General features: G+C 48.0%; 1 protein-coding gene across 4 annotated transcripts in view; it reads left to right on the top strand.

Moving 5' to 3' along the window:
- The window catches only part of CD99L2 (CD99 molecule like 2), a 62,145-nt gene that overhangs the window by 19,582 nt on the left and 15,032 nt on the right, over positions 1–27,531 (top strand). For 2 of the 4 annotated variants that reach the window (XM_075538745.1, XM_075538743.1), the window contains exons 2-4: positions 21,091–21,153; positions 21,799–21,858; positions 21,980–22,060. In XM_075538745.1, the coding sequence (XP_075394860.1) occupies positions 21,091–21,153; positions 21,799–21,858; positions 21,980–22,060 (204 nt within the window). The remainder of the gene's footprint in view (positions 1–21,090; positions 21,154–21,798; positions 21,859–21,979; positions 22,061–27,531) is intronic. The other 2 variants (XM_075538744.1, XM_075538746.1) reach the window with 2 other exon arrangements.

Raw genomic sequence — 27,531 nt, 5'->3', positions numbered from 1 at the left:
ATCATTTTGTTGGGGCTTTGCCAGATCTGATCACAGTCCATAAGTCAGTGAGATCAGGCGAACGTTTGCAGAGGCTGCCGTCTTCATTTTCAAAGCATTGTCTACTGGAGCCCCTTGCAGGTGTAGTTTTAAAAGTACATAGTACATATGTATGTGTCTGAGTACAGAAGGGGCCTTCAGAAAATCAGTGGGAAAATGGAATTAGAAGATGATAGAATTTTCCCTATAACCTTTTCTTCTAGTTTTTAAAAATCATTTTATTGGGGGCTCGTACAACTCTTACCACAATCCATGCATACCTCCATTGTGTAAAGCACTTTTGTTGCCCTCATATTCTCAAAACATTTGCTTGTTGCTTGAGCCCTTGATATTAGCTCCTCATTTTCCCCTCCTTCTTTGCCCCCCTCCCTCATGAACCCTTGATAATTTATAAAATATTATTGTTTTGTCATATCTTACACTGGCCAACATCTCCCTTCACCCACTTTTCTGTTGTCCATCCCCCAGGGAGGAGGTACTATGTAGATCCTTGTATCGGCTCCTACTTTCTTCCCATAACTTTTTAAAGCCTCCTTGTAAACTTGTGCTTTTGTTGTTGAAAATAGAAACAGCAGAACAGACACCAATTCAACCAATTATGTGCACAGTTCAGTGCCCGGAGGGCATTCTTGGAGTTGGGCAGCCATTGTCACCATGCACCAGAAACTCACAGCCCCTTACACTTCACACTGAACCTATCTATTGGCTCTTGTCTATTTGATTCTGAATAGCGAGTTCGTGAAGAACGCACGGTGGAATTCTAGCTGCTGTGTCTCCTGTAGGATTTTGATGATCAGCATTCATCCGTGAGCTCCGTCTCCAGTTGACTCTCTCTCTGCTTCTTCTCCCTTCTCAGCTCTGGCGAATCCGAGTAGAAAACTCATCTGTCTTTTGAGGATTGAAATAATATAAATCAGCCAAGTAAGAGACGAGTCCAAGGACTGACAGCAGAAAGGGACCGTTAGAGGAGGGTGCAGCAGCGAGTGCGAGGACTTGGACTTGGGGAGCCAAGAGGGTAGTGAAAGTTAGGAATCTGGGGAGCTCCAACATTTCAGAAGTAGAGCTAGATCAGCAAAGGAGACTGAGAAGGAGGCTTGCGGGCGATAGCAGAGAGCTAGGTACTGGAGGACAGTGTGTTTTAAAGAAGGGGACTCCTCTGTGGAGGGTCCTTGGGATGAGACCTCAGTGTGCCCTGCGCAAACCCAGACCTGGCATTTCTGCCCCCGGCGGGCCTCTCTGCTGTCCATCCAGGTTGATGGTGAATCCATCATCTCTCGTATGCCAGTGACCCTCGCATCCCTGCAGCCCCACTGAGCTAGCCACACTCCCTCCATGTTCTTCCTAAACTGCCTTCCGCTTCTCTGGCCACCCCCTGCCCCTCATCCCCCACCTCTGCCCCAGCCCTCCTGATTTCTCCCTCTTCTCTGATCCCTCCCTGTTCTTTGAGAAGACTGGGCTCCTGAACTCTGGAGGCTTCCTTTGTCCCCAGAGAATTGCCCCATTTCCAAGGGACAGTGCTGTGACTGCCCAGCACAGGAGCATCTAAGACAGACCCTTTTTAGGGTCTCCATCAGTAGATTGAGGGCAAGACCTGGGGTTTTCTCATCTCTTTAGCTCTGCCATGCCAGGACCCTGGCAGATGGTCAGTGTGCAGTGACTAACTAGTCTGGTGCCAACGTTCCAGCTCCACCATCCTATGATGGTCACAAAAAATGGGGTCAGAGGTACAGACATTTGAACCCCAAGCAGCAGAGTCAGAACACTTGTGCCATCCTCAAGTACACCCTGTCCTGGGGTTGGAGTGGCCCCTGGTTAGAGGCCAGGGATATTTGCAGTGAGCAGGACATCTGACCTCGAGCTCTTCTGTCTCTTGCTCCAACACCCCGTGGCTCCCCTCCACATCCTGGCAAGCAGGCAAGTCCTGGGCTCAGTCACCCTCTGCGGCCTCCGGATAGCCTGGGCTTTTGAAATGCATGTTGCCTTTTGAAACTCCCAGAGTGCACCATTCACCCTGCTCAGGGGCAGGTTCGGTGGTTCTTAGTCTCTTTGGCAGGTGGTGCAGATGCCACCACTGTCTACTTCCAGAACATTTGCAAGCGGTCCATTCTTCTGCTAATGTGCTTTAGTCTCTCTCCCCACGCTCCCGTGCTGGGCACTTCACAGACATGGGGTCACACAGCTTTTGCCCTGAGTTTGTGACTTAGTTCACACTGGCCGATATTGTCAAGGTCTGGTAGGACTTCCTTTCTGTTTATGGCTGATGAGCATTCCATTGTAGGGATGGACCACATTGTGACCATCCGTTATCTCCTGAAGGATGTTTAGACGGTTTCCACCTTGAGGTATGGTGCGCAGTGCTGCTAGGAACATTTGCGTGCAAGGCACTGGGTGGACATCTGTCTTCATTTCTCCTGGATACCTTGACCTCAGGCTCCTTACCTCCAGAAGAGAGGTTGGAGAATTCAGACTCCACTGTCCGTAAGGAAAAACTGGAGGACAGCTGGTCTTTTGGTCAGAGACCTTAACACTCGATAACTAACACACAAGTATGTCCTGACTTCCCACTCAAGACGATGGACCAAGCCCTCACATGTAAACCACCATCTCTGGCAAAAGGAGCCTGGTGGCACAGTGGTTACACACTCGGCTACCAACCAAAAGCACAGCGGTTCAAACCTACTAGCCACCGTGTGGGAGACAGAGGGGGCAGTCTGTGCACATACACATTCCAGTCCTGGGAACCCTAGTGCCCCTCTGCCCTCTAGGGTCACTATGAGTCTGAAGGATCCTGACAGTAGCAATTTGCTTTGGTTTGGGCTTCTTGAAACTCTTGAGAAATATCGGGAGTAGGGGGAGGGGAATACATAAGCGAGCATACTCATTAAAGTGCTAACAACAAAATGGGTAAGGGGAGGGCAGCAGCAGTCCAGAACTGCAGTTGGTCTTCCAGAAGAACAGAGAGAAATGAGGTTATAATAACAGACAGACCAGCGTTAGAGGTACTGAACTCCGCCGGCTAGTATTGGAGAAGATATGGAGGAACCGGGATGCTCAAGGACACTGGTCATGTTAGAGACCGTGACGGGGGTGGGGATGGGTTATTCCTCCCATGCCTGCACAGGCCCCCTACAGGAAGTTGGGGAGGAAACCAGGCGATCATTAGCCACCCATGAAGACCTTAACTGAGCATGCCCCAATTCAGACCCCCGAGCCAGGTGGCCGTTCCACCTGGGTGACCCAAACTAGGTCCAGATGGGCTTAATTCAGCCAATGGAGTCAACCAATACCTTCAACCATGCCTCTCCAGACAGAGGTTTGAAATAGCCTGGCGACGGGATGGCCAGCCCTTCTCTCCCTTGATCCTGCTCCTGTGCTCACTCGGGCCGTGCCGCCCTCTCTACGCAGTCCCACGACGTTGACCTCGTGCTCAGTTGTGGGCCGCAGCGCGGCTTCCAGGCAGTTTGACACGCTTCCCTGAAATAGTGCGTGCTCTTTTGAGACTGTAAAACCCGAAACTTCTCCCGACCTTCATAAAAACCCACTTGGATTACAAACCAGGCTTCGGTGTGAATTCTGTCTCGTGTGGAGCCAAGAACCAAGGCATTGCCCACTTGAGAGTCAGAGTGTAAAATGGAACAACTTAGGAAACTGCTAGTAGTCTCTTTTAAAATGGTGGACATTTCTTCTCTGTGAGTCAGCACGACCTCTTCTAGGTCTTCACTGAGGAGAAATGAAAACCGATGTCCATCCAGTGCCTTGCACTCAAATATGCCTAGCAGCACTGTGCACAGTATCTCAAGGGTGGAAGCCGCCCCAAACACTTGCTGGCACCCCGACTTCAGACTCCAGATCCATGACAAGACATTGCTGATCTTCTAAGCCGCCCAAGGAAAGGAATGCGCCTTCCGAAAAAGGAATCTTACTTTTCAACTTCACCCTCAGGGCACATCCAAGAATGACTTATCCCAAAAGAAATTGGGCTGTGGATGTTGGAAAGGTTTGGAAATGTAAAAGATCTTCTCAAGGTGGGAGAACCTATGGAAAACCTCCCATGAGATGAAGCTGGGAACAGCTGGTCTCTGGAGGCCCCGGATGCTCTGCACGCAGGCTGGGTGTCTTGAGACGGGTGGGGGGCATCCTCACTCCTGGCACGGCTCCCCCATCTTGAGTGTGACCAGGTGTAAGAGTCCTCCATGTGTCAACTCCTGGAAATGAATTGCTCGATGCCCTTTCTTCATTCCCAGACCAAGGCGGGTCTCTGCACAGGGCTCTCCGGCTGGTGGGAAGGGGGGTGGGGTGGGTGGAGCCGGGACTCTGGGAAGGGAAGGTTGTGGGACAAGGAGCCTGGTGGGTTTGTACACTATCAGGACTTCGGGTGTGATCACAGGTGGAAATATGCCTTGTACAGAGACCCTACCGGCGACCTGTCCCCACAGCATTCACTGCAGCACCAGTAACAGTCACCCAGAGGTGGCACCCCCACATTTCCCTTTGCAGGCGAATGCTAGTGCATCGTACTTGTGACTCGATAGGCCAAGTGTGGCACATCCACCTGCCATTAAAGGGAAATGAGGCGCGGCTTCATGCTGTGACACACAGGAACCTGGCAACCCTGGTGCCCAGTGAAACCAGTCTGACAGGCAAGGATACGTACAGTGTGCGGCCATTCAGATGCGAGACCAGAACCGGCAGATCTAGAGACCAGGAAGGGCTGGCGGTGGGGGTGTCTTGGGAACGGGGAATTGGGGTGCCCCATGCTGCAGAACACACTTGGGGGTGCTTTCCCCACTTGGAAGCATTTGCATGTCGACACAGAAACAAATGGGAGGAGAACAAAGGCGCCAAACCCCGTGGGACAGCGAAGGGCCCCGCGGGGAGGCTGCACTCTTCCCGGGAGGAGCGTTGTTCTCCTGAGCCTCAGCTGAGGCTTTCCCACCGCTGACCACCAAGCCACAGGCGCTCCCACTTGGAGAAATGGGCCAAGGCCGAAGCAGCCAGGCCAGCCAGAGCCCGTTGTCCCCGGAAGGCAGTGCGACCTTTGCCTTCCTGCACTCTCAGGCACCCCGTCCCCCACCTTCCATGGCTGCCCATCAGCAGTGTGTGTTGCAAACCTGGGCACTCCGCTGGGAAAGGACTCCTATCCCAGACTTGTTCTCCTTGCAGCAAAAATTCTGCGAGCCAGAGAAGCCAAGCTTGGTGGAGGGGAGGGGGAGCGGGTGGAGTGGGGAAAGGAACCTAATTATGCAAATTTTGATCTTAAAGCTTTATTCACGTTTCCTGGCAGGGCTGTTCTTTAATCTCAAGAGCAAGATTGCTCTGAATTACCATATATTCTAGTTAATTGCATTAAAATTATAGCAAAGGTTGTTTTTGCTATAATCAAGAGTGATTTTGATTAATACTTAGGAAATCAAATGCCTTGCCAGCAGCCACAGTGTAGACCATCTTCCCAGTCAGCAGCCGGCTTGCAGCCGCCCCCACCCTCCTCTCCCCAAAGGCCAAAGAAGCAAACACATTTGAAAAGGTTTCCCCGCCCCCACATCTACTTGCTTAGAGAGATCATCTTATATTTTTTTATTTATTAAATGCAGGTGTCATCATATTGTTCACTGGTTTGAAACACAGAAATCCAGCAATTAGGATGCTATTATTAGTAGGTGTCAAATAATCTTTTGTTGTGTTGTAGGTGAGTTGACACAGCAAATTAAGCTCCCGAGTAGCAATCTCGACACACCTTGTTTAGGGAGGTTAGGTGGGTCCCTTTCCAGTACTCTAATCTCCCCGGCCCCTCCTTCTCCCGTGGACCTTTTGGTCTCATATAGATGGGCTATTTTATTTTATTGGGGCCTCTCCAGCTTTTATCATATTCCATTGTTTCAAACATATCTGTACATATGTTGTCATCATTTTTTTCAGAACATTTTCTTTCTACTTGAGCCCCTGGCATCAGCTCCTCGTTTTTTCACCTCCCTCCCAATACAGATGGGTTTTAAAAAAATGGGGCCCCATACTCGTGCCCAATGTGACCACTGCATAATCAGAAATCTGGGTGGTTACAAGGTCAGAAGTTTGAACCCCACCACTCCATGGAGGAAAGCTGAGGCTGTCTCAGAAACCCAAGTGAGAAATTCTCTTCTGTTCTACAGGGTTGCTAAGAGACAACATCAACTGCATGGCAGTGGCAGATTCAGGGAAGCGTTTCAGTTCAAGGTTTCTAAAGTATTTCAGGGCCATAGGCAGGGGGAGCTCCCCCCACTTCACCCCCGCCCATCTCAAGCAGTCCAGTAAATCTGTTCCATGTGTTTCTCCCATTCTGTCAGAACAGACCATGTAAAAGCAAATTTCTCAAAGCACAAGTCTGATGGGTTTTTCTTTAGTGTTTTAGTATTTGCTGCCCAAATAGCCCTCTCTGCCATCGACTCGATGCTTCTCCCTATAGGACAGGGTAGAACTGGCCCTGTGGGTTTCTGGGACTAACTGTTTACAGGAGTAGAAAGTCCCTGTCTTTCTCCTGCAGAGCAACTGGTGATTTTGCACTAACTCACCATGCCACTAGGGTGCCTGTTCTTTAGCGCAAAGGTCATAAAAGGTGGTGTCTAGCAATTGGATCCATAGAGCACTTTGGACAGATCCAGAGGAAATCTGGTGGAGAAACCCATAAGGACAAGCTATGCGACTAGAAGCTGTGGTGGAGGCCCTCCAGAGATGGATTGGCTGAGGCCTAGGAGCAATGGTGAGATGGCTCAGGACCGGCAGTGTTTGTTCTGTCGGAACTGACTCGATGGCACCTAACAACAGCAACAACAACACGAGACTTAGTTCTAGAGCAGCGGTTCTCAACCTGTGAGTCACGACCCCTTTGGGGGTCGAACAACCCTTTCACAGGGGTCGCCCAATTCATAACAGTAGCAACATGACAGTTATGAAGTAGCAACGAAAATAATTTTGTTGTTAGGGGGGTCACCACCACACGAGCAACTGTCTTCAAGGGTCGCGGCATTAGGAAGGTTGAGAACCACTGTGGTAGAGAGAAGAGATGAAAAGAGCCTGGAAATGAACGATCCACCAGGTGCTAAGGCAACGGGGTAATTTGATGTGATGGGCAGCGTTCATTGTGGAAGGCGTTGTCACTGAACATAATCTCTTGTCGGGAAGCTTGGCATCCTGAGCACGCATGGCAATTGTACCATTCGCACGGACTCGGGAATGCTGTGTTGACAAACCACCGCACACACCCCAGTGCTTTCAGCACAACCGAGCTGGCGCCCTCACCCGTGCTCTGTGTCCGACCACCTGCTCGGGGGTCTGCGACTCCTAGTCACCAGGCTCCAGGGAAGTGAACTTAATAAGTTGTGCTCAGCTTGTTTGCTCCAGCCTAGAAGTGATACGGGTCAGTTCTGGTCAAATTCCATTACCCATAGCACGCCACGTGGCCATGCAGACTTCACAGGAGAGGAGCATGCTGGGGATTACAGAGTGTAATCCAGCCACAGTTCCCAGAAGGAGGAGAACCAACGTATGTGTGAACAGCACGGAGCATTAAAACAATTCTGTGTAGCTTTCCAGAGTGCCTTAAAGACACATGGTAGGCTGGAATGCACATGTTCCCAAAGCGATTTGGCCTATGTGGTAGACTGGGTGGACTAGAGAATCAAATCCAGTGACACTCATCTGTGTTCAGTGAAAGCTTTATATCAAGGAGTCGTTATATATCAAGCACACATCCCAGCTCAGTCCAGATCAAGTCCATAAGTCCCATACCAGTGCATAAATCCCTTTTCAGACTCACACAGCCACAAGCAATGATGAAAAATGCAGCAAGATCACAGACCAGGGAGGAAAAGTCTTGTGGACCCAATGGCGGTGGAAGCCTCACAGGGTTGACACATGTCTCAGCATGGCTCCTCAACAGGAAGGTGAATGCAGGGAGGTGGGGAGAGGCCCCCTGGACCCTCCTTATGAGTAGGCCACACACACAAGGAGGCACCATCTGATTGTCAGGCTAGACTTAACCCCTACACATTTATATCTTTAAGTCGACACAAAATTATGTAACTACCACAGCCTAACTGCCCCCTTTAAGGGGGAAAAATGACTCAATGCCCCCCCTGGCAATGCACAACTTTTTTTCTATAGCCCATTATCCCCGATAAACTGTTTTTGCAGCCCCCCTGGATGACTCCATTACTGGACCCCCACCCCCACCCCCCCTTACACACCCAGGCGATTGCCTACTTCGGGAACCATTGCTGTGCTGCATCCAGGTGAAAACATATTTTACAGCCATTCAAGGTGTCTGTCAAAGATGTGTTAGTGATCCAGGAAATGGATTTCAACATCAAGTTGAGTGCAAAGGCAGGCTCGACCTGGAGGTGCCCTGGGTTCTGCCTTGGATGACTCATTGACAAGTTGGTGGGTCAGCCCCACTGGCTGATCTGTGGGAGAGAGATGTACAAGTAATAACCCTAGGGGCCAGCTCTCCTCTGTTCAAGCGGCTCACTAGGATTTGGAAGCAACTTAACCAAAGTGGGCTTGGTGTGGGGCTCTGCTCATCTCTCCTGGGGCTTTGTTGTGCTTTACTGCTAACTTGAAGGTCGGCCACTTGAACCCACCCATGGACAGTGCAGAAGACAGCAGTGGCCATGTGCTCCCATGAAGAGGTCTATCGACTCAGCGGCAGCTGACAACTGTCGTGATGGCACCAGTGTGCCAAGCAGATGCGATCAATGTGCCACATCTCAGCGCTGGGCACGGGGCTCTGTGCAACCACGTGTGGGTTACTCCCTGTCTCCTGGCCTGAGAGAAGCTCTGTGTTCTGGTCAAGAGAAAATATGCCACTTGTCTCTTGTCCTCATTCCCCAAGCCGTGATCTCCCTGGTTCTTGGAGAGAGGTCTCACCGCGTCCAGGAAGCCTTGTGGGATTAACCCCAGCCCCCGCTTTCCTCTGGATTCTTCCAGAACACTTAGGTGTCGGGTGTGCTGTCAGCAGACCCCATGGAGGTCTTGGTTCTTGCTGGGCGGGCTTTGACAGACAGCTCGTGCCTTCTCATCCAAAAGGGGGAGCGTGGTAAAGCTGTTTTTTCACGCGTATTGCAGTCCCTCACAACATGCAGAAGTGAAGCGCCTTGCCGCTAATTAGAGTTTATTCCTCCCCCACCTCCCACCAGCAGTCCCTTTACCAGGCTTTGGGTGGGGATGACTGACGCAAATGTTTTCTCCAGCTAAATAAAGGACTCCGGTGGTCGGGCCGCTGTCAGCGCCACGCACCACGTTCAGATGTCCTGCAAGTCCCGTAATTGGCGGAAACTGCGCAAATGACAGAGCCATCGTGTACTCTTCACAAATGCCAAGTTGTAGGGAAGGCCTACTAACATAGTGGGTGCGAGTTATGGGCTGTAATTAAGGCCTTTGTCAGTCACTTTACCCAATTAGATCACACGTAATTGTGAGTAGGAACCTTTTTTTTAATAAGAATGATAGTTGAAAGTGTGACATTACAAGCGTATCAAAATAATCTTAAGAGAGGATCCCAAGTGCACACTGCCAACTTTCAGGGAACAAAGGGGCCACTTGGATTCTCCAGCACTTGCCAGCCGTGCTGGCCACTTCTCCAGACGGAGGTCTCTGTGGCATTTGGATTCCCAGGACGTTTAGGGGTAGGGAGTGTCCCGTCCGGCACCAGTGAGGGCCTTAGCTAAGGAGAACAGACACTGAGGAGCTGGAGGCCGAGATTGAGTGCTGCTGCCCCCAGCCAAGGACCGCCTGGGGTCCGCCCTCATCAAAGAGCTCAGTCCTGCTTACGCTCTGGCCTTTGGAACTGGAAAAGAAAGTGCTTCTGTGCCTCCGAGGCATCCACGTTGAGGCCCACAGTAAACAGACCCCGCCACAGAAAGGCACAAAAGGCTAACTGGTGGCCATGGAAGGGATTTCAGCCCCTAGTGGTCTTGTGGTTTTGAACTGCCGGCCTTTTCATTACACCCTCCCCATGAATTCCTGAAAGCAGCTGGTGAGGGCGGGGTGGGGGGGGCGTGAATGGTGGCCTCCTTCAGAGCCACTGCAGGGGTATTGAGTGTGGTGGCAGTTCTGAGCTGCTGGCACTGTGTCGCCCTTGCTGAGAGCTCAGGTGACAATCAGAGTGAGAGGAGAGGCATTTGCATGTGCTCTCGGGATACTGCCAGGGTGCTCTCCGGGCGTCTGTGCTAAGAAGAGTTAGTTGGCCACGCAGGCAATTCTTGGGGGTCCCCTGCTCCCCAGCTCGGTGTTCTAAGCTGCAGTTTTCCAGTCAGGGTAACCCCTCCGTTGCCCAGGCCCTGGTGGCCAGTGTGATCATGGTTGTGGAGCAGCCTTCTTACATGGCGGCCGCCCCATCAGGCGGCTCAATTTATTGCTCTTCGTCTTATACCCGGACCCCCAAGTGACTAAGTGACTAAGGGTTTCCTGATGTGAGCCTTGCATCTCTGAAGTCGATTCTGGGCCTGCTTTGTGGTCTCTGAACTGCCACCATTGTGTCATTGCCCTTGCTGAGAGGGCTGCAGACAGGGCAGTGGCACCTCGCCTTTCTCGGATGGATTTATGACACCACTGCTGGAACCATCGAATGGAAAACACTGCTACTCCATGTTTGGAGTGAAAGATGGCTCTGTGTCGTGTATGTGGCAGTGGTAGTGTTTGAATCATGCTAAAAACATGTGGAACAGAGCAGGGCCCTTTCACCATTGACACAGGTGACACAAGCCCAGTGACTTGCATCCCTGTGTCTTTCTTCGGCCACTGAAGAGGTCAACATGTAAACATTTACAACCCCGAGCAGCTGGGATATGCATTCATCCCAGAAGACCGGAAAGCTTCTGACAGGTGCAGAGCACCACAGTGCAAGGCAAGAGGTGGACAAGAGGCCACCCAGGCGGGGCCCGCTCAGGGGCACATGCTCTTGCTGCTTCCCAGGACTGTCACCACCAGGGCCAAGCCTCAGCCCCCATAAGGAGTAGACACTTCCTTCTCAGAGCTGAGTTTGTTCTTGGCATGAAACTCAAGCAGGGGGTCTGTCACAAAGTGACATCGGTACACTGTCCTGCTTCTGTGGACACTGAGCAGAGCTTTTTCTGCGTGGGGATACAGTTTGGCTCACCCAAGCGAGCAGACCTAAGAGGAGGGCCCCTGTCTGCCAGGCCTGTGTGGCAGTGGCATGGAGATGCCCTCCCAAGGAAATCTAGGATGATGGGAGGGTTCTTGGCTTTGCCCGGTCCAACACACTGCCTGCCAACCACGTGGGGTGATCAAGCACCTGACATGTGGCAAGAGCAAATTTAAAATCGATGTAAGGCTTTTTAATGGAAACAGCCATCTGGGGCTGGTGGCCTGAGATGGACAGAGGAGGGGAGCAGACACACCTACCGGATTGGGCGCCACTCAGGAGGAGCTGAGGGCAGCCGGCTGGCAGCCGAGGAGGGCGGGCTTGATAAGTGAACCAAATTCAACCCAAGAGTTACTTAGGGGCTGTCCCGAGGAAACGACACAATCTAGGTGCTGGCAGATGCTGGCTGACAGCCAGCCCATGATGGCACTCTCTAGCAAGGGCCTTTGGCCACCCACCACTGAAATGGGCCCTTAGCTTGAGACGCCAGCACCCCGAGTGTCATTGCAGTAGGCGACGCTGGCGTTCCCTCCCCAGACAGAGCCCATGTGTACAGATGCCAGGGGTGGCAGTGTCTGTGCCTGAACTAGCATTTTCCTTCTGACATGGACTTCCTCAAGGAGCTGCCCAGGCCTTTGAGCAATGGGTAGGTTTCCCCAAGCCACTGCTTTTGCAATGAAAAGGACTTCTTGGTGGCCCTCCTGCCACTGCCCACTCAGCGCCACGCTATAGGCCAGGGCAGAATACCCCTGAGTTTCCAACTTTTTACGGGAGTCTAAGCCTCATCTCCTGAGGAGCAGCCAGTGGTGTTGACCATGGGAGCAAGTGGTAAAGATGCCAGCCTGGGAACACCAAGACACAGTTCTCTGTTATCCTATGAGGCAGCATCAGCCGGGCTTGACTGGACAGCAGCGGATTGGGTTTTGTAGCCTATTGGAAGGGTGGTGCCATGCCTAAGAGTGCCTGTTTCTATTCGGATCACAGCCGCCAGGCTTCGCTGTAGTTTGTAGCTCAGAACCTCGATGGAGATTGGGGGCTTTTGCCCAGAGATGGGTTGGGTCTGTTGACTCCCAAGATCAAGGAGGGTGCTGACAAGTGTTTTACTAGATGGTATGCAGAAGTGACCAGCAAGGGGGCACGGCTGCCTCTCACATGTCTTGACGTGTGCAACATGTTATTTGCAGGAAGCTACTCTGGCCATTCTTGGAGGAGAAAGTAGGGAGGGAGTTGGAAGGAAGCCCTATGAGGCTTATGGTTTTGTACTTGTTTATATCGAGCTTTAAAAATTAATGTTATTTTTCTTTGGACCTTGGTGTCCCTGAAAGTATGGTCCTGAAACCCCAGGCCCAGCAGCTCATTCCTTGAAGATGTTTGCTTATGACTCAGAAGTTCCCTAACTTTCCCCCCGTGTGCCCTATTATAAAAGCCACTGCTATTGAGTCAATGCCAACTAACAGCGACACTGTAGGAGACAGGGTAGACTTGCCCGAGACTGTAACTCTTTACAGGAGTAGGAAGCCCAGTCTCTGTCTCTCGGAGCGGCTGGTGGTTTTGAACCTACCGACCTTGTGATTCGCAGCCCAACATGTAACCCCTACAACACCAGGGCTACTTTATGCTCCCCTGCACGCAGGGATATATTTGTGCCTAGGTAGGTACACATGTCGGAATAGCCTCTGCCACATCTCTGTCTGTCTTCATCATCATCACTACTATATGGAAAATGTGTACACACGATTGAAAGCAAAAATGGCAGAGAAGGGTTAAAATAATAGGAACATACTGCTTTTCCATTCCCCTGCCCTCTACTCCTATTCCCTAACCCTTTGTGCAAGCTTTTAAAATGTTATGCACATGGACACCTCGTTCCCAAGACACAGTCTGTTCACATTTCTTTGTGCTTTTGTCAGCGGTGCTGCCCGGGCTGTCCTTGTCGAGCCGCCGTTGGGTCCAGGTGCAGGCTTTTTCTGCAACTGGTACCTAGAACTGGACTTGTGAGACTACAAACTCTGCATCCATCAATGACTTGAATTGGTGAACTGGTGAAACAGTTCAATTTTGGGAGGAAATGGCAAGTACAACAAGGAATGTTTCTTTTAGCAAGATTGAACCAGACTGGGCCCCCTGCGAAGCCCCGCTAGAGTACGGGTTACCCGCTGGGCTGCTAAGTGCAAGGTCAGCATTTGGAAAGCACCAGGTGCTTCATAGGAGAAAGCACCTTTCTCTTTCTGTGAAGAGTTCCTGTCTCGGAAACCCACTGGGACAGTCCTGCCCTGAGCTAACCGGTCCCTAGGAGTTGGCATCCAGTCGATGGCAATGCGTTTGGATTCTTGTTCCCAATGAGGTGGAGATGAATGATGGCCCTGAATGCTATGCTAGTCCTCCTCTTAGTACGGTCCCGCATGGCCCAGGGTTCCAAAGTTCACTGCAACATCTCGCAGAACTCACGCGACTACCGAAAACAAACAAACAAAAGACAAAACACACTGTCATCAAGTCCATTCTGATTCATGGTGACTTTTTAGGGTCGGGTAGAACTGCCCCTGTGGGATTCTGAGACAGGAACTCTAGGGGAGTCTAAAGCCCCCTCCTCCGGAGCGGCTGGTGGTGTTGAACGGCTGACCTCTCAGCAGCCCAGTGTGTAATGACCACACCACCGCAGCTCCTTAGGGTTGAGACTAGAGTTGACAGTACATCGCAGAAAGGAGTACCAGCATAGAAGGGCTACATTATGGAAGTAACTAGATCACCGAGATTAACAAGGACATCCTCCTACGTATCCACACCACGGTCCTCAGAATCTGACAGCCCGTCTCCAGCTTTTATGACCCCCATTCAAGATTGGCCCAGTACCATGAGGTATGGCTGTCTACAAATTTTCCCCCTGGAACAATTTCAGAATCCACTGTAGACTAGACAACAGCTGGTCCACAGACCCTGCTCAAAAGCCACCGATTGCCCCAGTAATGCCCGTGAGAGGTTTAGGATCCGATCCAGGGCGACCCGCTGGCTTTAGCTAGTGTGAAGGCCTTCTCTCAGAAGCCTGTCCGAACGCCCTGTTCTGTCCATTGTCTGAATCCAGATCGTGACTCCATCGTCGTGAGCAGAGGCAATGGGAGAATTAGAGAAGTTCGGCTCTTCAGTGCCACCACTTTGCTTTTCTTGCTGGAGTATACCTCTATTCTCCCGAAATCTTGCCCTTTTCCTGTTGAGAGCTTTCAGTCTTTGATTTTGTTTTGCTTGATATTACTATTGTCACGTCGCCCTCGTTTTTCTCCTGCGGAGCAGCTGGTGGTCCTGCCTCACCGGCCTTGCAGCGAGCAGCCCAGTGAGGAGCCGCTCCCCCACCAGGTTCCAGTGTTAGCACCTTAGCATTTCTCTCTCTTTTGTCTCACTTTAAATGTGGCTTATTTCTTTCCGATTGAGGTCTTTCTATGTTTTATTTTGTTATCATTGTGAGATTCTTTGTGTTTGATATTTCTCCACACCTTTCCCCACCCTCTTATGTGCAACCTCTGGCTGTTGGTCCTATGGCTGTAGATGTATGTTTTACCAATAGCGTGTTGTTAGGTCCCTGGGAGACCCCGTTTGCCTCTCCACAGGGAATGGGACTGATGTCCACACTGCTTGGGGGCTATTGTTGCTGACGAGTGTCTCTTCCCTGAAGCAGTGAGCGGTCGGGTTTCTGTCTTTTGTGCTGTCTTGGGTCCCCCTTTGGGGGTTGCTGGTGGTGGTGGTGCGCTTCTTTTGTTTAGTTTTCTTTTACCTTCCTTGAATGGTCTAAAGCACGGTCCTCAAACTTTGTAAACAGGGGCTAGTTCACTGTCCCTCAGACCCGTTGGAGGGCTGGACTACAGTTTTAAAAAAACTATGAACAAATTCCTATGCACACTGCACATATCTTATTTTGAAGTAAAAAACCAAAACGGGGCAAAAACACCTGGCAGGCTAGGTAAATGTCCTCAGTGGGCCACATGTGGCCCGCAGGCCATAGGTTGAGGATGCCTGGTGTAGAGGTTTTTTTGAGGGGGCTTCAAAAAGTTCACAGAAAAATAGAAGGAAAGAGTGGAGTTTTTCATGAACTTAAAAAAACTCCTTTTGTTATATCCTGTATTTCTTTTCTTTTCTTTCCTTTATGTCTTCATTGAGTGTTTACCCTTATGATTAAAGAAATGGGGAATTGATTTTCATTTAAACGAGTTTTATTTAAACTTTATTTTCCAGAACACTTTTAGATTTACAGAACCAATTGCAACTCGAGTGCAGAGACAGGCCGCATGCCTACACCGTTTTTCTTTAGCATTTTATTAGATTATTCTATAATCATTATATAGATGTGGGTATTATGTATACTATTGTATTCTTTTTAAAAAATCGTTTTATTGGGGGCTCATGCAACGCTTATCACAATCCATACATACATCCATTGGGTCAAGCACATTTGTACATTTGTTGCCATCATCATTCTCAAAACATTTGCTTTCTACTTGAGCCCTTGGTATCAGCTCATTTTCCCCTCCCTCTCCGCCCCCCTCTCTCATGAACTCTTGATAATTTAAAAATTACTATTATTTTGTCATGTCTTACACTGCCTGACATTTCCCTTCACCCATTTTTCGGCGTTTGTTCCCCAGGGAGAGGATTATATGTAGATGCTTGTAATCACTTCCCCCTTTTTATCCCACCTTCCCTCCACCCTCCTGGGATCAGCCCACTCGGCTCTTGAGGGGTTCATCGGTCCTGGATTCCCTGTGTTTCCAGTTGGTAGCATGTTACCCTAGTCTAGACACTTGCCAAGGATAACTGAAAGCAATGCACAATTGCTTACTAAAGCCCCTGTTTTATCCCAATTTACTTCACTGTTTCCTTAAGGTTTTCCAGGTGAGCGCATGATGTTTTATCTGTGTGACTCTGTGGGCTGGGACTGTCCAGGTGACCTTGCCTCTCTTGGAGTTTGCCTCACGATTAGCTGGTGTGCTGGGTTTGAGACAGGAAGACATTCTCCTGACAGCACAGCATGACTTAGCACTGTCACATGGGAGCTCACATCAGTCGCCTGGCTGAGGTGGGTTTGTCAGGTTTCTCTCACCCCCTTCCTGTGCTGCACCTCTTGAGAGCAAGTCAGGTGCAGTGCCCATAATTAAGGAGCAGTGCTCTACTGCCTCGATTTCTCCTGCTTTCACTCCCGATGTATGTATTTCATCAACCCTTTAGCTCAGTGTGGACTCAGGGATAGCTAGATTGGCTTAGGGCTGGGATCCAATCGCACCTCCTTTGGTTGCTCGGATTGTTCCAGTGTTGGTCTTGAGGAGCTATTTTGCTTGGTGCCTATGTTAGTCCGGGTTGCCTAAAGAAAGAAATCCAAGAACACTCATATATGTGTAAGAGAGCTTTATATAAAAGAGGAATTGGACACTGAGAAAACATCCCAGCCCCCCCCCCCCCAAAAAAAATCCCAGCCCAGTCCAGATCAAGTCCATAGGTCTGATGTCAGTTCATATATCTGATACTAGTCCATAAATTCCTCTTTAGACTCAGCCAGCACATGCAATGTTGCCGAATGCAGGAACATCATAGGCCGGTGGGTGAAAGTCTTGTGGATCCAATGGTGGTGGAAGCATCCCTAGGACTCGGGCTGCCATAAACATGGTTCCATGTGGCTCTTCAACAGGAACTGTGAAGCAGAGAGAAAGAATACATTCTGCCTCCAGGGAGCATGATCAGGCTGTGAGACCTGATTGACAGGCTAGACTCCACCACTTTACTCTTTTTATCAACTTGACATGAAATTATATAAGTACCACAGTGCCTGTGCCCCTTTAATCTACACTTTCCTCGTGATTGTGTTTGTTTCTTTTTTAGCACTTCATTGCTTTTTTGCATTCCAAGATGCTCCAAACGCATCTTTTATATTTTCTGCCCCAGTCCCAGAACTAGCCAGTTCACCCAGGGGCACAGGTTTCTTTTATTAGAACAGTGGTTCTCAAACTTCCTAATGCCTCCACCCTTTAATAGAGTTTCTCATGTCGTGGAGAGCCCAACCATAAAATTATTTTTGTTGCTACTTCATAACTGTAATTTTGCTACTGTTATGAATCATCATGTACATATCTGATATGCAGATATATTGTCATTGTTACAAATCGAACATCATTACAGCATAGTGGTTAATCACAAAAGCAATATGTAATTATACATTGTGAACTCTTTATTTCTAATGACAAATAAATGAGATTTTGTCCTGAACCATGGTGTAGCATGGGTAAGTCTTCACGCTGGGCACTTGTATGTGGGCATATCTGCATGTGGGCAGACCCGCCTGGAGATGGATAGAGGGGTGGTGCCTTGGTTCTTAAGACCATCGGACCCCTGTGAAAGGGTCATTCGATCCACAAAGGGGTCACGACCCACAGATTGAGACCTGCTATCTTGGAGGCTGAATTAGAAACCAAGATCTGGGTGCTTGGCATACTCCTTGCTGCTGGGGTAGGAGAGCATGTGTGCGCGCTGATCTATGTATAGACACAGATCTATGGATGTCTATGTAGGTAATCGCCTGTGTTTATTATATGAAGCTAACCTGCATTCTTAGCGATGGATCATGCTAGCCACTTCCCTTTGCTTATCTGTCACCTCCCATTCCAACAGTGAGAAATTCTGCTCCCACCATCTCCCACCCATTACACTGATCGTTCAATTATAGTAAACTTGTAGAGTAACTTGTTTCCAAAGAACCGCGTGCCCTGTGAAAAACCACGCGCCCATTGAGAGGGATGATAGCCGTCCAGTTCAGTAAGGCAGGAGGTTGGCCCACTTCTGAGGAAAGCTTTTCCCTGGAGCCTTTTCAGTTACATGTGATCGCTCAGTCAGGGCTGGTCGTCTGGATGGATGGGCCATGGGGACTGCAGGGCAGGTGCCTGGGATTTAGAAAATGGGCTGAGAGAACGTGACCAATCTTTAGCGCCTCTTCAGGCTCTTACACTCCCTCTTGCAAAAGTCACCCCGTGGAGAAGGTGGTCTAGCAGACTGTCCTCCATGTTCCCACCAGCTGAGTCCTCACCCGTCCAGTCGATGCTGATGCTTTTTGTTTTGTGTTGATTGCGTGGAGAGAAGCTACTGGTGGAAGGACATCAGCGCTGTATGTTTGGGTCACTTCAGGTGTTTTCCTTCTGGAGCAGAACTGTCTGCGGAGGAGGAGACAGCCATTTCAAGAGCAGACTTTAGCGGACTTCTGTCTCATGCGAAGATAGTGAAAGTTGGAAGAGGCATGCAAAGAAACATCCTCAGGAATGCATGAGTAGTAAATCCAAGAAGACGCGAGTAAACACAAGCAGCAGTAATTAATATGCACACCCATCCAGAATGCACACTGCCTGGAAACAGTGCCAACACACCCAGACTCACTGCCGTCGAGCCACTGCTGATTCCTAGCGACTGCCCTATGGGCTTCTGAGACTGTGACCATTGACGGGAGTAGAAAGCCCAGCTGCTAGGGGTTTTGTACCACAGATCATGCAGATTGCCGCCCAACGCGTAACCACTACACCACCAGGTCTTATGCAAAGAATGGGTACTCCGTATTTTCCATGATGAGACAAAGTGTGGTTATACCGCACAGTCCCACCAAGACTGTTAGAAGATTACCTGTTTTCTAAGATGTGCAGTGACACCAGATTTGACCAATCAATGCATTTATGTCCATTTGTATTTTCTTCTCAGATGGAATGTCTGGGCCCATATCCTTACCTTGTCGTTCCCTTTGACTGCTTGTCTTTTTGTATGGGCTTATGGGACCTCTCCCTGTATTCTAAATCAAGAAAGACATGGTCTCTGGTGCTACACTGCCTAGATTTGAACCCTAGCTTTGCTATCTAATATCTGTTACCTTAGGTGAGTCACCTCACTTCTCTGCACCTCAGCTCCCTCATTTGTTTACAGGCAGATCATAATAACTCTTATCTCTTAGAATTGAGGAGCCTTGGTAGTGTAGTGGTTATGCATTGGGCTGCTTATTCACAAGGTCGCCAGTTTGAAAGAACCTGCCACTCCATGAGAGAAAGATGAAGCTTTCTACTCCCATAAAGAGTTCCAGTCTCAGAAATGCAAGGGGGAAGTTATAGCCCATGCTAGAGGGTTACTATGAGTCAGAATCAAATTGATGGCAGTGACCTTGGCTTTAGAGAGTTTGGATCTCATAGGATTACTGTAAAAAGTAGACTAGCTGACCTGTGTAAAGTGCTTACACAGTTACCTGGTACAAGGCAAGTGCTCAGTAAGTGTTGGGCATTATTGTTATTATTTAATTGATTTTATTGGAAGGACTTCCTGTCTCTGGTGTAAGAGTCAAGACTCCAGGAATGCACACCTAAATGGATTGACAGACTGGAGGACATTCCTGTCCATTCCCAGTTGACTATTTTGTAGAAATAGACAAGCTGATCCTTAAATTCATATGGAAAGTCAGAGAATGCAGAATAGTCAAAACAACCTTGAAAAAGAATAAAGTTTGAGGAGTCATACCTGCCCATATTAGAATTTACTGTACAGCTACAAATAATCAAGGTAGTGCGGTGATATAAGGGATAAGGCGTCCTGGTGGTGTTGACAGTTATGCATTGAACTGCCAACTATGAAGTCAGCAGTTCAAACCCACCTGTTCTCCAGTAGCTCCATGGGAGAAATGTGAGGCTGTCTGCTCCAATAAAGATTTAACACTTTAGAAACCTAGAGGAATAGTTCTACCTTGTCCAGTAAGGTTGCTATGAGCCAGGATCAACTCAATGGCCATGAGTTAGTTAGTGGAATAAGGATAGAGATGTGGACTAATAGAATAGACTTGAGAGCCTGAAAATAAAGCCACACAACTAGGTTGAACAGCTTTTCAACAAGGATGCCATTCCATTCAGTGAGGATAGAATAGTATCTTTCACAATACTGGGCTAACTGAATTTGAACATAAAAAAGAGTGAAGTTGGACCTCACGCCATACACAGACTTAACCCAAACTGGATCATAGACCTATGACTATAAAACTCTTCGAAGTGAAATTTTCTTTATGGTAGGAGGGCATTCCCAGGTCTTTCCCAAGCATATGCCTAGCCCTGTATATGTAAGTGGCATCCAGATCCCCAGAAATAAGAGGAGGGATGTGCAGTTCCTTTTCATGTCCTGTCTTTGATTTGGGTACCAGGGTCATGTTGGCCTCATAGAATGAGTAAGGAAACATTATCTTCTATTCTAGCCCTTGGAAGAATTTGACAAGGATCAGCATCAATTCTCCGGGAAATGTTCAGTGAAGCTGTCTGTGGTCCTGGACATTTCTTTATCAGACAATTTTGGACTCCTGACTTGATTTCTTTACTTGTTATCAGTATAGCCAGAGTTTCTGCTCCTTCCTGAAACAGTGGCAATAGTGTGTGTCTTCCCAGGCATTTGCTGGCGTGCTCTAAGTGGTGTCAGTTGTCGGCAGATACTTCGCCTCTGCCTTGCCATCGCTTCCTTTTCATCTCCGCCAAGCCATTAGTAATGTGCTGACCTGCGTTCTTGACTTTCGTCATTGGGGGGGGGGGGGTGTTCTTTTCTTGCTGAGTATTCTAAAGGTTTGTCCATCTTGGTGATCTTTTCTACTAATCAGCTTTTGGTTTTGTTGGTTTTCTCTATTGCTTTTCAGATCTGTTTTACTGATCTCTGCTCCAACATTTGCTACTTCCTTGCTTCTCTCTCTCTCTCTCTCTCTCTCTGTGGTTTCATTCGTTGTTGTTGTTGGTTTTTCTCTAATTTCTGAAGGTGGAAGTCCCTGTGGCTACTGACTAGAGATCTTGCTTCTTTTTCACTAGACACGATGGCAGTGGATTTGGGCTGGCTTATGACTCTGAGCACCTTTCATGAGCTGACTAATGTCTACACTCTCTTTGCAGATGATCCAAGTGTGCATTTCTTTGATACCAAGACAACACCAAGGACCTATCCAAGAAAGACAGGTAATGCCTTATAAATGGCTAGGGACAATTTGGGGAATCCCCTTATCATTTCTTGCTTGCTACATGCAATGGCTCAGCTTGTCCCAACTCCTTTAATGCCCTCTCTTGCTGTGACCTCTGGTGGTAGGCACAGTCACAACACAGACTTGTTGCTCAGAACAGAGCCATCGAAGAGCCACAGTGTGCTGTCTTGCTCTGCACGAAGGCCTGCTGTTCACTACAGCAGCCACACCTTTAGGGACCATTCTGTATTGGGCAGTGGTGGTGGGGTTTCATTGTGACACTGTTGATTTTCTAGCCAACTCCTTGCGCCACCGAGAGCTCCAGTATATCCCCTGGCAGTGTTCCTTGGGCACAGTTCCTGGCTGGTAATGGAGGACAACAGGCTGCGAGCTCTCCAGGGCTTTGCCTGACCTCTGGACTTCCCTGGTCGCATGGTCATCCCCCAGCTCCCTTGCTCCAGCTCCCAGTCAGCCCTCCCCCCCCCAAAGGGAACTGAACCTGTCTGCTGGAACTGTTTACATCCTTCTTTGCTATCCTGCCCCAAGGGATGCTTTGGCAGGGCCATTCCAGACGCCCGGGAGCCGTGGAGTGGTAGTCTGGCTTGTCACCTCCTGTGCACCCTTTGTCTTTCCTCGCTTTTAGACCGATGGGGTCCTTTTACCAGGGCACCTGTAGCCACCAAAGCTCCCGCCAACCTTCCAGGTAACTGGCTGCCCGTGGAGGGCAGGACGGAAAGGCTGGGTGCTCCCTCGTGGGGGGTCGGGGGAGGCGTCCAGATGAGCTGTGTGCTGTTTTACCAATCACCTGTCTCCTTTATGTGTAGAAGACTTTAACTTGGAGGATGCTTTGGATGATCGCAATGACCCAGATGATGGTCACAGGAGGCCAAGTGTTGGAGAAGGAGGTCAGTGACAACCACCAATGGTTCTTGATCCACGTCCCTGGGTCCCTAAGACAGACTTTTTGTTTTTGTTTATTAAATACTCTTTTGGGGGACGCTTACATCTCTTATCACAATCCATACATTCATCCAGTGTGTCGAGCACACTTGCACATATGCTGCCATCATCATTTTCAAAGCATTCTCTTCCCAGTTGAGTCCCTGATATCAGCTCCCCATTTCTTCCCCCTCCTTCCTCCACCTGCCCTCCCTCATGAACCCTTGATAAGTTATAGATTATTATTTTCATATCTTACATTATCCTCCGTCACCCCTCACCCACTTGTCTGTTGTTTGTCCCCCTGAGAGGGGGTTATAGGTTGATCTTTGTGCTCGATTCCCCCTTTCTCCCCCCACCTTTCCCTAATCCTCCTGGTATCTCTGCTCTCACTGTTGGCCCTGGTGGGCTTATCTATCCTGGATTCCCTGTTGCAGGTCACACGATTCTAGTTATACTTAGAATATTAGACCTTGTAACAGAAAATCTTGACATATCTATGAATTCATTTGACATCATCAACAATACATCTATACATATTAACATAGATAGCATGTTATGGGAAGACAACAGCAAATTGAGTGAGCGGCATGGTTTTGTTGTACATCTTTGTCAATGTCAGTCATGTCTGTCTTCATGGAAAAGCTGGGTTCTCCCATCTCCTCTTGCTGTCAATCGTGGGCTATGTTGTTCTGGGCTTAAATAAGCAGGTGGACGAGGGGAAGCTGTTCTAAAAGGTCTTTGCAGTCCGTGGGGACTTTCATCTCGGATAGGACTCCAGACTCAACAAGTGACACAGCGTGGAATGGGACACCATGTGATTGCCTTTTCTGTACTCGGTTCCACTAAACCCATTGGACTCTCTGGCCCTTTGAAGAGACCTCATGCTCATTCTCCACTTTGGAGCATCTTACACTGGACAACTGGAAAACACGGGCAGCCTGAAATGTGTTGAGTTTCTAAAAGTCATATTGGTTTATGTTCATTTGCTGTTCTTGTTGAGATTTGCCAGCAAAGCGTACATCAATGTGAGAGGTTTTGTAACATCGATGATATTTGTTGAGTTGTATGGCTGTTCGCACCTCCTTTTCTTAAGTCTCTCTACTCCAGGAGCAGAAACCAGGGCTCCTACTGATTCTAATTAGTTCAGTTTTGGCCGTTGGAATGTACTTGTGACAGATTGGAAGTCTTTGAGTGGTTCAAGTTTTGAGTGAAGCAGAACAAATTTCAGTTGAGCCCTGGAATGGGCGACGTGGAAGAAAGTGGAGTTCTCTAGATTTTGAAATTCTGTTCAACATCTGCCCTCCTCCCCTGTTTTGATCAGGAATCTGCTCTAGAATCATTGATAGAAATATTCAGCCATTGGAGCCTGGTACAATCCAGTTCTGAGGTCGGCAGCTCACAGTGACTAATATCTTTACTGAAAGATGTATGGGGCCAGATACACATTGTTCAGCATTCACAGTGTCCATTATTTCATTGTTCTTCCAGTGACAGGCTCACGGCATTCCTTTTAAAGAGAAAATTTTTCTGATTTTCCAAACCACATAGCTAGTATTTATCTGCAATACTGGCCTGATTTTGCTGCACTCCAATGATAATAATAATAATAAATAAGAGTTGCTGTTGACTCCAACTCCTGGCAACCCCACGTTCATTGTTATTATTGGGTATTTTTGAAGTGGCCAGGTCTTTCTTCCTATGCTATCCAGTTAACACAGAATGTTCAGAGCTATGCACTCAAGGGTAAAGCTATCATAAAATTCTTTTGTTCTGCCTTTTTGTGTAGGCCTTCTATTGCTGTATAACACATCACTGCACCCCTGACCCATTAACCCTTTTAAACCCTTTCTTAGGTCAGCAGAGCAGGGATGCTGAGCTGGGGGCTCTGCGCAATGTCTCTGAGGCCAGGGTTGGGGGTTCATCAGAAGGTCGGGGTGTTCTTCCCAAACTCACTTGCTTGCGACTGTAGAACCTTTGTCTGTCAGCTTCTTCAAGAGTAGCAGAGTGGGAGAAAGAGGGTTTAGGGAAATGAAGAAGGAGAAGGGAAGGGGTAAGCCTACTTTTAAATGACTCACCTAGTTAAGCCAGGCCCACCCAAGATAATCTCTCTTGGGATGGACTCAAAGGCAAACTGCTTTGGTACCTTCATTGTTGTTCTTGTTGTTAGGTGCCACTGAGTCAGTTCCAACCCATAGCAACCTTATGCACAGCAGAACAGAACACCACACTGTCTTGTGTCAACCTCACAATCATTCTCTTCTTGAGTTCATTGTAGCAGCTACAGTGTCAATCAATCCGTCTCATTGTGGGCCTTCCTTTCTTTTGCTGCCCCTCCACCTTAACCAGCATGATGTCCTCCACTGGTCTCTCCTGACAACATGTCCAATCACAGAAGAAGTCATCTTGCGTGTAAGGAGCACTATGACCATACTTGTTCCAAGACAGAGTTGTTTGTCTTTTTAGCAATCCATGTTATTTTCAATGTTCTTCACCTGCACCACAATTCAAATGCATCGGTTCTTCTTCAGTCTTCCTTATTCAGGGTCCAGCTTTTACATGCTTAGGATCCAATCAAAATAGCTTGGCTCCAGTCAGGCGCACCCTATTCTTTGCTTTGTGATATTCTAAAGAGTCCTTGTGGAGAAAGCAACTTGTCTTTTGATCTGACTGCTGCTTTCTTGAGCATTGATTGTAGCTCCAAGCAAGGCAGAATCCATTGTGAGGATTTGGGTCTTCTTGACATTGAGTTGTAATCCACACTGCAGGCTGCAATGCTTGATCTTCATCTGCAAGTGGCTCAAGTCCTCTTCACTGTTAGCAAGCAAGGTTGAGTCATCAGCTTATTGCAGCTTGTTAATAAGTCTCCCTCCAATCCTGAAGCCACATGCATCATAGAATCCAGCTTCTTTATTTGCTCAGCATACAGATTGAACAAATACGGTCATAGGCTACAACCCCGGCATACACCTTTCCTGAGATTTCACCTTGTTCTGTTTGTACAACTGCCTCTTGATCCATGTATAAGTTTCAGATGAGGACAATGAAGTGTTCTGGAATCCCCATTCTTCTCAAGGGCATCCACACTTTATATGGTCCACACCAGGCGTCCTCAGACTACGGCCTGAGGGCCACATGTGGCCCACCAAGGACATTTATCTGGCCCTCTGGGGGTTTTGCCCTGTTTGTTTTTTTACTTCAAAATAAGATATGCGCAGTGTGCATAAGATTTTGTTCATAGCCTTTTTTAAAAAAAACTATAGTCCGGCCCTCCAACGAGTCTGAGGGACAGTGAACTGGCCCCTGTTAAAAATGAGAACCCCTGCTCCACACAGTTGAATGCCTTGGCATAGTCAATGAAACACAAGTAAATAGCTTCCTGGTATTCTCTGCTTTGAGTCAAGATCCATCTGACATCAGCAGTGATATGCCTTGTGCCACTTCCTCTTTTGAATCCGGCCTGAACCTCTGGCAGTTCTCTGTCTGTGGACTGCTGCAACCATTGTTGCATGATCTTCAACAAAATTGTACTTGCCTGTTATATCAATGCTATTGCTCTATGATTTGAGCATTCTGTTGGGTCAACTTTCTTTGGAATGGATACAAATATGGATCTCTTCCTGCCACTGGACCAAGTAGCTGTCTTCCCAATTCCCTGGTGTAGATTAGTAAGTGCTTCCAGGGCTTCATCAGTATGTTGAAACATTTCAATTGCTATCCCATCAATTCCTGGAGCCTTGTTTTTGGCTAAGGCTTTCAGTGTTGCTTGACCATCTATCTTCCTTTGGCATCATGGGTTCTTGCTCATATGCTCTCTCCTGAAATGGTAGCATGTCGACCAGTTCTTTTTGGTACAATGACTGTGTATTCTTTCCGTCTTCTTTTGGTGTTTGCAGCATCGTTCAGTATTTTACCCGCATAATCTTTCAATAATTCAACTCAGGGCTTGAATTTTCTCTTGAATTCTTTCAGCTTCTGATATGCTGAGCGTGTTCTTTCCTTTTTGTTTCTCTAATTCTAAGTCTTTGCACATTTCATCATATTTGACTTTGTCTTCTCATTATGTCCTTTGAAAGTCTCTGCAGCTCTTTGGCTTCATCCTTTCTTCTATTTGCCTTACTTACTCTATCATTAAGAGCAAGGTTCAGGGTCTCTATTCTGACATCCACTTTGATCCTTTCTTTTTTCCTTTTTAAAAAAATGACCTTTTGCTTTCTTCATTAATGATGTTCTTGATGTCATCCTAGAGCTCATCAGGTCTTCTGTGAGTCATGTTCAATGCGCCAAATTTGTTATTGAGATATTCTTGATATTCAGGTGGGATAGAGTCAAGGTCATATTTTGGCTCTCATGGACTTGTTTTAATTTTCTACAGCTTCAACCTGTACTTATATGCACAATTGATGGGTTCTTACAATCAGCTGCTGATGTTGAGCTTTTCCATCGTCTCTTTCCACAGATGTAGTCAATTTAATTTTTGTGGATTCCATCTGGAGATGTCCATGTGTATAGCCAGTGTTTAATTCGGTAAGATATATTTCAACGAACAAGTCATTGGTGTTGCAAAATTCTATCGTACCACCTCTAGCTTCATTTCTGTCACCGAGATCTTATTTTCCAGTTACTATGCCTTCCTCTTTCTTTCCAACATTTGGATTCCAGTTGCCAAAAATTATCAATGCATCCCATTGCATGTTTTATCCACTTCAGGCTGAAGACGGTGGTTCAATTCTTGAATTTCTTCATCATTAGCTTTTGTGGTTGGTGCATAAATTTAAATAGTTGCATCGATCGGTTTTCCTTGAAGGTGGATACATGCAATCCTATCACAAACAGCATTGTACTTCAAGATGGATTTTGTAATGTCCTTTTTGCCAATGAATGCCAAGCCATTCCTCTTGATTGTGCCTTTCCTGGCATAGTAAATCGTGTGATTTTTGGATTAAAAAAATGGCCAGTACCAGTCCATTTCAGTTTTATATGCCTAGGATATCAATTTTTATGCGTTCCATTTCATTTTTGATGACTTCCAATTTTCCTCGGTTCATGCTTAGCACATTTCAAGTTCTGATCATTAGCTGATGTTTGCAGCTGTTTCTCCTTACCTGGAGTTGTGCCCCTTCAGCAAATGAAGACTCTGAAGGCTCTACCCTCGTCACATCAGTGTGGTGGACTCCACTCCAGAAATCAGCTCCTTCTCAGTCACTTCTTCAGAGTCCTTCGATCCGAGGGGCCCATCCTCCGGCAAAGTTCTGCTTCCATTCTAGGCCCTCAGTGTCTGACAATATTTCAAAGCTTCTCATTAGGTTTTCAGAAACTGTTTCCTCTGAAGTCAGCAATGGAACCCTTCTCCATTACATCTGCTACATCCTTTCACCTTTGATGTCTAATAGAGATGCAAACTGGTTCTTTCTAGTTTGACCTCCTCCTGAGAAAT

The sequence above is a fragment of the Tenrec ecaudatus genome, chromosome X (assembly GCF_050624435.1).
Source record: "Tenrec ecaudatus isolate mTenEca1 chromosome X, mTenEca1.hap1, whole genome shotgun sequence".
NCBI lineage: Eukaryota > Metazoa > Chordata > Mammalia > Afrosoricida > Tenrecidae > Tenrec > Tenrec ecaudatus.
The sequence above is the reverse complement of the archived record's forward strand: the minus strand, read 5'-3'. Positions and strand labels throughout refer to the sequence as shown.